This window comes from Macrotis lagotis, chromosome 8, assembly GCF_037893015.1.
Source record: "Macrotis lagotis isolate mMagLag1 chromosome 8, bilby.v1.9.chrom.fasta, whole genome shotgun sequence".
Classification (NCBI taxonomy): Eukaryota; Metazoa; Chordata; class Mammalia; order Peramelemorphia; family Peramelidae; genus Macrotis; species Macrotis lagotis.
Window position 1 is genome coordinate 116794130 of NC_133665.1, and position 13188 is coordinate 116807317.

A 13188-nucleotide genomic window follows, 5' to 3' on the forward strand; every position below is an offset into this window, starting at 1 on the left:
TTTTTACATAGTTGTGTGCGTGTTGTCTCCCATTAGACTGTGAATGCCTTAAAAACAAAGAGTGCTACTTTTCTTTCTTAGTATCTACAATACTTGGTTCTTGGCACAAAGCATGTGTTTAATAGATTTTTAATGACTGACAGGTAGAAATGCAATAGAAACCATAGTGCAAAGCAGTCTTGTAATTAATAAATACTTCTAGCACTAAACTTTTACCTCCATGGATTGAAAAGTTAAGGTGTCATGTGCTTTTTTCTGAGAGTTCATTTTCTGAGAACTCAGAGTATTCATATTGTATTTTTGCTAGAACAAGTTTACAATACTGATGTCATTAGGCTTTTCTGGCAGCATTCATTAACTTTTACTTTGTCAGTTGCCAATGCATCAAATCATCCTGGGCTTGAGAGTGATAAGAACAAATTGAATTTTTGCTTGTGCAATTGCTATAGATTCTACAAAATAAATTATGCAGTAATTGGGAAATTTTATTATTTTAATCTTACATAGGTACTTTTCCTTTTGATTATAGAGCATAAACTAGTACCAGCACATTACAGCTATTAATTTATTAATTTTTATATTTATTATTCCATTTTATATATTCTACCTCTTATATCATCAATGAAATATCATTTTTATAGGTTTGCCAGATGGTAGAAAAGCTATTATGTTAGTAGATCATTGTAGGGTCTGAATCAATGATGCAGACCAGGTTAATGACTGTGTATATATTTTACTTTTCCATCTCCTCCTGTATTATTTCACTTAGCTAACCTCTGGACAAGAGAAATTTTCAGATTATGAGATATTATTGAAAAATAAATTTCAGGATTAAGTTGGAATTATCAGGCAAATATTATCTTGCTCTTTTATTCCATTATAATTTTAAAGATATAGTTTGAATATTACTTAGGTCTAGAACTCTGTTCAAAGTCAAAAATGACAGAATGTTTAGAGCTGTGTCTCCATCTCATGTCAGTAGAAATGTCAACAGAGATTATTTCTTTAATCAATCATTTAATGTTTGAACTGGAAGAGATCTAACAAATTATACAGTCCAACCCTCTCATTTTGAAGTTCAGGAAAATGAGACTTAGAGAGAAATAAGTTAGAGCCAAGCTCTAAACCCAGCTCCATTGCCTCCCAAACCAGTGCTTTCCTCTATAGCTCATTAGCTCTTCTGATACTGATGAGTTTTCAGACTTTGGAAATAAGCCATTCCCTAAGTACCTGAGCAAAAATTTCTAGAGAGAGAGATAGATAGAGATATATAGACAGAGACAAGAGACACAGAGACAGAGAGAGACATCAGAGACAGTCTGAGAGTCAGATAGAGAAAGACAGAGACCAAGGGAGAACCAAAGGGAGAGATAGACACACACACACACACACACACACACACAGAAAGAGAGAGGACAGAGTGGTAAATAGAAAGATGAGAGACAGAAGCATTCCAAAAAGTGCAAGAGACTTGGATGATGGGGATGTAAGTTGACTAGAACATCTCTGAGCTCCATTTTTCAATAATAGAAACATAGATATTTAAATAGTGCTGACAAGGCAGAAGACTGATAACAGCAGCAAGTAAAGATTTTTTTTTTTTTGGAGAGCAAGAATCTTGCTACCCCTTATCTTCATCTTTAGAATATCATGATAATTCATTTGCATACTAAGAAAATACTTTGCTTCAGCCTTTGATTTGCTAATTAGTTGAATGGATATGTAGCCTTATTACTATCTGGAGGAAACACAGCTAAAAATGCTTCATTCTAAGTTTGTGAGAAAGAGGCACAGGGCCAAAAAGCAAACTGGCATCAGAAATACAATCAAAAGTTTCTTAGTTATGTCCCTTCTATACCAGCTATATTGCATTCACCTCCACCAAAAGTTACATCTTCAGCACATTCCAATAATTTATGCTTTGAAATAGTCATCATGGGAAGGTTAAATTATAATAAGAGTATCATCAAAGAATTATATATCCAGGTGATTATAATTTATTGAGGCTTATCATCTATTTAAAACCACTACTCATGAGTCCTATTTTCCTATGACCCTACCAACTATAAGCCAGAATTCAATAAGGTGTACATTATGCTAAGGCAAACAGGTATTTATTTAAAATGTCTTGCAAGGTAAATTGCAGAAGAATTATTTAAGAAAGAATAGCTAGCATTTATATAGAGTTCAAAGTTTGCAAAACACTTTACATATTTCATTTGATCCTCACAATCATCCTTCGAGGTTGGTGCTGACTTTCTTCTTATTTTTATAGATAATGAAACAGGTTGAAAGAGGTGAAGTACTTTGCTTGTGGTCACATAAGTAATAAATATCTTATCTGGAATTCTATCAGGTCTTCCTGATTCCATCTCCAGCTCTCTAATATGTCTTTCTTCATCTGTGTTCCAACTCCATTTTCTCAAATAGCTTTAGCACCAGTGAGGTCTTAGACTTCTTGTCTCCAAATCCATGCTCTACAACCATCTTTATGCCATATTTTTTTCTTTGCTCAATTCTCCATTTATTATTTGGAAATTCAGTTTCCATTGAGGGGTTCTAGGTTTCTGATTGTCACATTGATCTCTGTCCATCTTCATGGCCAATGCTTACCTTCCCTATTCCTGTCTCTGGTCATGGAAATTATAAGTAAACCAACCTTATCATTTATAAAAAATACTGTGTCCCATGATTCTACCCATTATCCCTGTTATTTCCTTAAAACACTCTTCTCTGAGCACTACTTCTTTTTGCATATTATTTTTAAAATTAGGAAATAAAAATTTTGAGGGTAGGAAATATTTTGATCTTTATATTTGTATCTCCATTGTCAAGCACCATATTTGAAACATAGTAAACATTTAATCCTTTTCATTTATTTATTTATTCATGCTGGCTCATTAGCATAGCACTGTGATGAAGGGTGCAGAATGGGTGTAATGACTTGAGTGGTGGCTGAAAACTAAAGTCTAAGTTAGAACATGGTATTGTCTTCAAGAACTTGAGTGATACATTCCCAAGGTCTACAAAACACTTGAATGGTAAAAATTCACTATTTGTAGAGTGTTGTCATGTCATCATGTGAAGTCTAACATTAACGTGAGTGAGTATGAAAGCTCCTTTTAGTTCTGGCAAAAGCTATCAGCAGCTAGATGGCTCAGTGGATAAAGCAATGACCTTGAAATTAGGAGGACCTGAATTCAAATCTGACCTCACACACTTACCAACTGTGTGACCTTAGGCAAGTCATTTAAACCTGATTGCCTCACACCCAGGGCCATCTCCAGTTATCCTGATTCATATCTGTTCACTGGACCTGGATAACTCTGGAGAAGAGACTGCTGACTTAGCACCAGCCCCTCTCACTCAGAAATCCTATTCATGTGCTTGTCATGGCATCACCTTCCTGATGTCATGGTCTTCTTTGAGAATGAAGGACCAATATCATTGGCAAAAGCTAGGTGCAAACAGGTATAGCTTATTGGATTTTGAATCTCCCCCCACCCCTTCACCTTACGTTTCTTTCTCTGACTTTTTCCATTCAAATCTCCTCAAATGCTCAGGAGAATTTGTAGCGTTTCCTTCTTAGGACTTGTGGGCAGCCATGAGTATCGACAGAAATTTGGTATGTCGCCTAGAGCATCTCTCTTTCAATGAATTTAATATTGTGGAAACTTAAAAGTTCTTTAAAGATGCCCACTCTGGGGGCAGGTAGGTGGCACAGTGGATAGAGCACCGGCCTTGGAGTCAGGAGTACCTGAGTTCAAATCCAGCCTCAGACACTTACTAATTACCTAGCTGTGTGGTCTTGGGCAAGCCACTTAACCCCAATGCCTTGAAAAATCTAAAAAAAAAAAACCAAACTAAAGATGCCCACTCCCCCTTCTCCATAACTCAGATTTACACATTGTGTTTTAAGGCTAAAAACCATTTTCCTTACAAGAATTCTATAAGGCAAGCAGCACAAATATAGTTCTACTCCACAGATGAGAAAATTAAGGCACAAAAGTGAACTACTTTTCTCAAGGTCATACATGGCACAGTGTTGCCAGTTGGCAAATCTAGTGCTTTTCCTTTTATATGGTACTGCCCAAGTTCATTATTTTAACTGTTCATATCAATTTCACAGTTAAAGTAAATTAAACTAAAATATGTTCACAATTAAAGGATTAATCTTATTGGACTAAAATGGCATAAAATGAGTTATAAGAATAGATATATAATATTAATATATATAATAGAATATAATAGAATATAAAAATAATAGTGCTTGATAAGTTATGGAATATATTTAAGAAGGGCTGTGAAAACTATATTGGTTATTACAAAACCAATCTAAAGGGGAAGCTACATTGCACAGTGGGTAGAGCAATGGCCCTGCAGTAAGGAGGAGCTGAGTTCAAATTTGACCTCAGATACTTAATAATTAACTAACTGTGGGATCTTGGGCAAGTTCCTTAACCCCATTGTCTTGCAAAATTTAAAAAAAAGCCTAAGAAATTCTTTAAACAGAGAAGCACATTAAGACAAAAAAAAAATGACCAAGCATTTATACCAAACTTATGTACAAAAGTTGAAAATGTTGATAATAAGTAGATGGAATTAAAGATAATGAAGAACAAAATGAGCAGAACCAAGAGAACATTGTATACTGTAACAGCAGTATTGTTTTAAGAGTGATTTTGAGCAAATAAGTCAGTTTTTGATTTTTATAAATAGCCAAATTAACCATAAAGGACATATGAAAAAAAGACACTAGTGACATCAAGGAAAAACTGATAAATAGAAGTATTTCTAGAATAATTTTATACATGGATATATATGTGTATGTGCCATTTCAGTGTCTTTGCCAGGAACCTCATGGAAGTGTGGTCCACAGAGTCCCAAAGAATTGGATTTGAGTGAACAACTGAACAACAAAAATGAAAAGAAGTCTGCAAAAAAGAAGGAAGGGAGAGTGGGTTATTCTTAAATATCACTCTCTGAACTGGTAAAAGGAGGGGAAAAAACCCATATTGGCACTGAGATAGAGAAATACATTTCACTCAATGGGAAATTGGAGGAAAAAGGAAACAGAGAAAAAGAATAAAAGGGAAGATAGATTAAGAGAGAAATTAGTTTTAGGTGAAGTAAACTCTAACCATAGAGGGTGGATTTGGAAGAGGTATATATAAAAGCAAATTAAAAAGAATACAAAGTTGTTCTTAGGCTCTTAGTGAGGGAAAATGAAGAATAGGGGAGTAGAAGCAGCTTATGCCAATTCTATAGCAATTTTCTCTTTTACCACATTCTTTAAAAAGAAGTAGAAAACAAAGAAAAAAATGTATGAAAAATAGGATGGAGGGAAATAAAAAATGAACAGTTTATAACTGTGAATGTTAATGAGATAAATTCATCTGAAAAGGAAAGATTTAGCAAAATGGATTAGAAAGTAAAATACATTACATTGGTTATAAGAAACAGACTTGGATAGACAGATACAGTCAGAATCTGAGACAAAGCAATAGCAAAAATGTACTTATTTAAAAGAAATTAATATGGAAATTATATTTTGCTAAAGTTTATTGTATAGTGAAATAATATCAATAACAGACATGTAACAAGTAATATAGCATTTAGATATTTAAATGAAATATTTCATGATTTATAGGGAAAATTAGACAGTAAAAGTATAATAATAATATGGGACCTCAAATTATTACTCTCAGATCCAATTGAATCTAACCAAAAAATAAAAAGTAAAGAATAATTGGATAGAATTTAGAAAAGTTAGACCTGAGACCTCTGGAAAATAATGAATTGTAACAGAATAGAACATAGCTATGTCTCAATTACATATACACATATTTATAAAATTTGACAATATATTAAGTCAGAAAAGACTCACAAAGAAATGTAAGAAAAACAAGCATTTGTTATTTTTGTTGCCTTTAGAATGGCAGTGACATGGGGTGGCTAGGTGGTGCAGTGGATAAAGCACTGGCCCTGGAGTCAGGAGTACCTGGGTTCAAATCTAGTCTCAAACACTTAATAATTACTTAGCTGTGTGGCCTTGGGCAAGCTACTTAACCCCATTGCCTTGCAAAAACCAAAAAAAAAAAAAAACTAAGAAAAATAAAGAATGGCAGCGACAAGGGCTACAGAGTCTGAGAGAAAACCAGTATTTTAATGAACTGCAAATGGAGCTGGGAACAGATACAGCTGTACTGGAAAGCAATTTGGAATTATGCCCCCAAACTATCAAATTTCACAAACCCCTCTGTGTTCCACCACTACAAGTGGTTGAGGAAAAAGGAAAAAGATCTATATGGATAGAAATATTTATAGCACCTTTTTCTGTGGAGACAAAAATTAGAAACTGATGGGATTCCCATTAATTGCAGAAGAGCTGTACAAATTATGATATATATATATATATACATATATATGTATATATAAAGCTATTATATTCTAAAAAAATGATGAAATGGTTCCTTCCAAGGAAACTTTGGAAGACTTGTATGAATGTAGAGTGAATTAGACAGAAACCATAAAGCGATTTGTTAAGTTCCTTTTAGACTAGCTGCTCAGGATATGTTAGGTTCCTGTCAGCTAACTTATCCTTATCCAGGTGAACATTGAAGGGGTGGGAGACAAGGATGACAAGTTCTCCTTAAAGTTCTCCTAGTTCTCCAAGATCTCTCTTTATTAAACCAAATACAAGTGCTTAACTATCCTCCCTAGTCCCCGGTCCACTCCCACGGCACTCTACAATCAACTAGTAAAATAAAGCTCTGGTGCTTGAGGACACCAGGTGATGAAAGTTTACAGCACTCCCACACACAATAGTCCCTTACAGTGATTTATATAGCTAGAACAATATCATCAAGACAAAAAACTTCAAAAAACTTAGGAACATTGATTAACACAGTGACCAACTATGATTATAGAGGACTAATGATGAGACATGCTACTCATCTCTTGGTAGTGATATAAAGAAGTGAGGACACTGATTGAGATTATTTTTTAACATCGTCAACATGAGGATTTGTTTTACTTTAAATATATGTAGATTTTCCTTAGACATTGCTTAAAAAGATCTTTGTTATCAGAAAAAAGGGCTCTAATAAATATTTTGCTATATATAGACCATTTCTGTTTTTTATCTACTTGAATTTTAATGCCTGTTAGTGGACTTCTGGGTCAAAGGGTATGATTTAGTCACCTAATGAGTCATTTTAATCACTGCCTAGAGACAACTAGGTGGCATAATGAATAGAGTCCTGGGTCTGGAGGCAGTCTCAGACTTATTAGCTATATGTCTCTGAGAAAGTCAATAACATATGACTTAGTTTTTTCAACTATAAAATAAAAATAATAAGAGCATCTCCCTTCCAGGATTTCATGAGGGATGACATCAGATAATATTTGTAAAATGTTTGGCACCATGTTTTGGACATAGTAGAAAGATTTCTTTCTTTTCCTTTAAAAAAGCATAATTCCAAAATGCTTTCCAGAATCATTGAATTAATCATTTCATTTTAAAGAATCAAACTAACTGGAAGAAATTCAGGCATCCAAGTAGAGGGAAACATGAAGGAAAGTGTTTGGATGAAGATCAATAGAGGCAATGTTATCATAGGAGAATAATAATCTACTTTTACAGAAAGAAAATCGATAGAGAATTCAGGAAATAAGTTAAATCCTGGTACAGAGATGTCATATAGTAGAAATGTGGGGCTTCAATGATACATACATCTGCTGGAACTTGTCTCTGGCAACAACAGATCAGATAATACTTTCTTCATTTAGCCTAATGGTAATTTTATTTTACAAATTAATTATGTGAACTACTATTCTGTATTGAATTCTGACAACAAAGAAGAACTGTTTGCTCAAGTGAAAATGATGGGATCTTTGAAGGAAGGGACCAAGTTATCTGAGAATTTGTGATAGCAAAGTTTGAAAAAAGTTTGACTTAAACACTAGATCTGGAGAGAGAAAGAATCAAAGTATTCACTGAAATAATAGAAGTAAGGTCAGGGAAGATAGAGAACTCTAAATGATGAAGTCCTGATGAGAAACAAATTCAGTGGAATAAAGAAGAGCCAGTGTCAGTATACAGGTACTTTACAAACTACTAGAATAAAGGGGGGGAATATTTAGAGAAAAATAGAAACAAAGATAATGGAAGAGAAAAATAGAAACAATGATAATGGAATAGGAATAGAAAAACATTTCTTTTTCTGTCAGAATAATGTAAAAGTAGTAAAAACTGAATGTGTGAAAAGAGTAAATCTATAAATAATGAAGCATTTTGCTTTTTCTTAGCCATATTTGACAAATGAAGGCATCAAAGCTATGATAGGGAGTGTTCTTTTTAGTTGATATAACAAAAGAAATAGATTGACAATTAGATAATGTTCAATTTCTTCCTTTCATTCTTTTTAAACATTTTAATTTTTTAATTTGCATTTTTTCAAGGCAATGGGGTAGAATGACTTGCCTAAGGTCACACAGTTAAGTAAATATTAAGTGACTGGTCAAATTTGAATTCAGGTCCTCCTGACTTTAGAGCTAGTGCTCTATTCACTGCATCAACTAGCTGCCCCGCCCCCCCCCCCCCCATTTATCTTTTCTTTCCACCAGTCGAGGTTAAGTGACTTTCCCAGGTTCACTAGTAAATGTCGGAGTCTGGATTTGAACTCAGATCTTCCTGACTTCAGTGGTTAATGATCTATTCATTGTGCCAGCTGCCCTTTACAATTCAATTTCTGTTTAGATTCATTTTTTTTTCCATTTAAGGAAGCTAATATTTAGGCTTGAAAGGATAGAATAAATTGACTTGTTAGGGAGTTGAAACCTAACATAAGTTGAGAGATAGGGACAAGTATCTAACTGCTTTTAATTTTGTTTCTATGCCCTGCTGAACTGTATCTTAGTTCATTAAAAAGACTGGTGCATATGATTGCTGAGTCCTTGACCCTTTGAAAGACTGAGAATAAAAGAGTTGCTATAGCATTAAAGAAGGACAAAAGTATCTAGAAAATATCTTCAAAGGGAAACAGTGAATATCTAGAAGAGAAAACACTGATAATAAAGAAGCAACATGACCTTGTTAAAAAAAAGTCATGGCAAACCTTATCTACTTTGAAAAGTTACTAAAATTATTTTTTAATCAAAACTCAGACAAACTGTACCAAATGAAGTACTATGCTTTCTTTCTGTTTTAACTTGCTTAGTAGCTTAAAAGAAGGAAATTTTACAAGATTTTTTATTTTTCTTCCAAGGTGGATCTTAACAAGACCGAAACTCTCATATCTAAAATAGAAAACCTTCATCATCAACCCTACTTTTGGAATTTTCTACATTCCTTGCCAGGTCTACAAACAAACAAATTACATCCAGAGTATGGACTCCAGGTTTTGGCACAGTTTCTACAGACAATTCTAAGGTAAGGCATAATGAAATTAATTTTGTGTTCTTTAGTGTATAGTTAAAATTTTGTGAATTAATATTTTACAAAGGGGAACCCATTTTAATGGTCTTCTGAATCCAACATTTTTTAAAGTCAATTTCCTTCCTATGCAAGTTTATTTTTTCTCTTCAGACATCTTGAAAATATCATTATAATATTTTGCTGCCAAATAATAAAAGACAGGAAGGCTAGGTGGTACAGTAGATAGAGCACTGGCCCTGGAGTCAGGAGAACCTGAGTTCAAATTTGGACCCAGACATTAAATAATTACCTAGCTGTTGTGGTCTTGGGCAAACCACTTAACCCTATTGCCTTGTAAAGAAGAAAAAAATGAAAGACCTATCTTGGTACAGTACCCAACTATAGAATGGGTTAGTTATTTTTTTTTGAAAACCTACAAAATACATTGCTGAATTGTTAACATTGCTTTCAGACAAAAACTTATTGCCTCCTAATCTTATTCTTCAGAGAAATGTGCATTGATAAATATTATTAATTGAGTATATTGTTTTTAAAGATCAAATATATCTAGTAATAGGAGAAAAAATTAACAAATTCACAAAACAGAGTCAAAAAGGTCTTAAGACATATTTTTTTTTTGTCTATACACTTAATTTTTAGGTTGAGGAATTTAAAACCCCCCAGTCATATAGTTTGTCAGTGGCTGAATTAGGACTATGTACCAAGTTTGCTTACTTTTAGTTTATTTAGCTTTTTACTAGTACCATTGCTTCATTTGAATTAGGATTCTTATTATATTTCTGTTATAAAAGTTTATAAAATACTTAGTTTATTTAAGATTGTTCTGCCCTGATTAAATCCATTCCTTCAGTTCATTCACTTTGCACATATTCGTTGATCATTTACTATGTACAAGGCAGTGAAAATGTGTTTGGATTTCTCATGTCATGAATTTTACATAAGGAACCCAAGGTTTAATCAATCCAGTTATAGACTGGCACTTGTAATCAAGATTTTGAGACTAAGAAATTATTATATATCATAATAAAAATGTTCACTAAATCCTGTGCCATTATTAGAATGTTAGTACTTAGAGCTAAAAAACTCTTAGAGATAATCTACTCAGAATTATGGAAATCCAGAATCTCTATATTGAACAGGACTTTATAGGACACCTGGATTAATCTGTGTTTGTTTAAGAATCTCCTCAACTCACCTGATAGATGGTTACCCAGTCTTTGTCTGAAGATCTCCATTGCAAATATAGCAGTTCCATCTAGAGGCAATTCAAACTACTTTCAGATAATTCAAATTATCAGTAAAGTTTTCCTTTCCATTGAAGCTAAATACAAAACAATTCTTTTTTTTTTCTTTTTTAGGTTTTTTTTTTTTTCAAGGCAAATGGGGTTAAGTGGCTTGCCCAAGGCCACACAGCTAGGTAATTATTAAGTGTCTGAGACCGGATTTGAACCCAGGTACTCCTGACTCCAAGGCCAGTGCTTTATCCACTGTGCCACCTAGCCGCCCCAACTGATTATTCTTGATTGAGTCACTATCACTTCAAGGTCCTAGTGTCAAAAATTACCTTTTCATGGTATTTTCAACTTTCTAAAACTCTTTCCTTAAAACAATCCAGTGAAATACACAGCGCATTTTATTGCTCCCATTTTACATATGAGGAGTCCAAGGTCAGGAATGTTAAATGATTTGTCTAAGGACACTCAGTAAGAAAGTATCAGAGCTGGTAATTAAACTGAGACCTTATCATTCCAAGTCTTGTTTTCTCTTCCACTCATTTTCACTATGATCTCTTCTAAAATCATTGTGCATATAAATTAAATTTTCCAGGTAGCTATATAAATTAGCTTCATGCTTTGCTGTGAAAACATAGGGTGCTTAAGTTTATTCCTCATTAGATAGTTTCCCATGTGCACAACAAGGTGAATGTCATTTGTTGTGTTTTTGTGTTTGGAAAAACAGCTTGTTTTTCTCTTGGACAAACTCATTAGGTTTTACCTCATAAAGCACTCCATAGATGATAGGTTAGAAAATACTTTCTGAAGTTTCTGTCAGTGGGAGTCCATAGCTAGCAACTTTCTCCAAGGGGAGAAATAGAACTTCCTCAACATCTTTCTTGACCTCTGCAATTTTTATTTTTATTTGTTATTTAGTAGAAAATAGCTAGGGCTAACTAGAAGTTAGATGGGAAAAAGGGGATCAGTTGTCATGCCTATTCCTGTCCTAACAGCAAAGAAGAAATAAGTGACTAAGTGGCAGAAATGGTGGAAATAAAGGAAGAAATTAGTAAAATAAAACTTATTTTTTTATTCTGCTAATCAATAGAAATAAAAAATAAGAGCCCTGAAATTGTATTCGGTAAGCTATTTAGTTACCACATTGCCCTAGGGCAAAAGTTTTATGTCTTTATAATCACAACTCATACTTCAAGAAAACATACATATTGTGACTATAAATTCCTTCAATTTCCCAGGTAGTTATATGATTTAGCTTCCAGCTTTGCTATGCAAACATAGGGTTGACTAAATCCTGGTTTGCAATAAAGAGCAGAAAGCAAAATCAAGACAAAATGTTGGACCTCAGGTTCAACTGTGCAAGCCATGGAAAGTGTTTCCAACTTATTCCTATAAGATATGAACAATATTTGCAACCTTATGAGTTCATGTTCTTCGTGCTAAAAATGACCAAGTATTGAAATATCAGAACAGATTTTTCACTAGCTTTCCCTTGAGACATATTTTCTTCTCTTATCCCCCTAGTACTATGTTTTATTAATTTTAATTTGAAATGGGAATTAGGAAACCTATGTTCTAGTCCAATGTTCTATTATCCTCTAGAAATGTGACAAGACCTGAATTTGAATTTTGCTTTGCCACTTAATAATAGAAGGCAGCTAAGTTGATGCAGTGGATAGAGTGCTCTGTCTGGAATTAGGAAATCTTAGGTTCAAATTCAGCTTTAGATACATACTAGCTGTATGAACCTAGGAAAATCATTTAACTTTTTCTTGCCTCAATTTCCTCATCTACAAAATGAAGATACTAATAATACCTATCTTCCAGGATTGTTATGAGGATCAAATAAGATAATATTTGAAAAAAGGGGGGGGCAGCTAGGTGGTGCAGTAGATGGAGCATCAGTCCTGGATTCAGGAGGACCTGAGTTCAAATGTGACCTCAGACACTTAATAATTACTCAGCTGTGTGACCTTGGGAAAGTCACTTAACCCCATTACCTTAAATAAATGAATAAAAGGACAGTGAAGTGCTTAACACCTAGTAAATGTATAATAAATAAATTCTTGTTTCCTTCCTTTTAAATATCTGTATCATTTGGGCAAGTCACTTCTCCTTTCCAGATCTCAGTATCTCTTTCTGTAAAAATTGCAGAATTGAACTACACAATTTCTGAATTCTCTCTGACTCCAAATTCCATGATCCTTGAAAATATAAATGTCTTTTGGATCTCAGTTATTTCATCTGTAAAAATGAGAGGATTGCACTATATGATCTCAAACATTCTGTTGCTGTGGAACCTTTTAAAACTTTCTTTTCTGCAGAATCTGTGAATCATCTCAACAATATAGACAGCATCTATGTGATATAAATGAATTTGTTGGCTTAATATAAATCCAATATTTTCAACCATCTTCATTATAACTTGTGTAACAATTGATTGGTTCACCCACCTAACTAAAGTGATGGGATCTAGCAACCTCCTTCTAGTCGTTTCATTTATAGAGACCTGACATG

General features: G+C 33.7%; 1 protein-coding gene across 1 annotated transcript in view; it reads left to right on the forward strand.

Annotated features, from left to right (window-relative positions):
• Positions 1 to 13188, forward strand: part of ABCA13 (ATP binding cassette subfamily A member 13) — a 493610-nt gene that overhangs the window by 65342 nt on the left and 415080 nt on the right. Inside the window, exon 6 of the mRNA XM_074199032.1 lies at positions 9270 to 9433. Within this exon, the coding sequence (XP_074055133.1) occupies positions 9270 to 9433 (164 nt within the window). The remainder of the gene's footprint in view (positions 1 to 9269; positions 9434 to 13188) is intronic.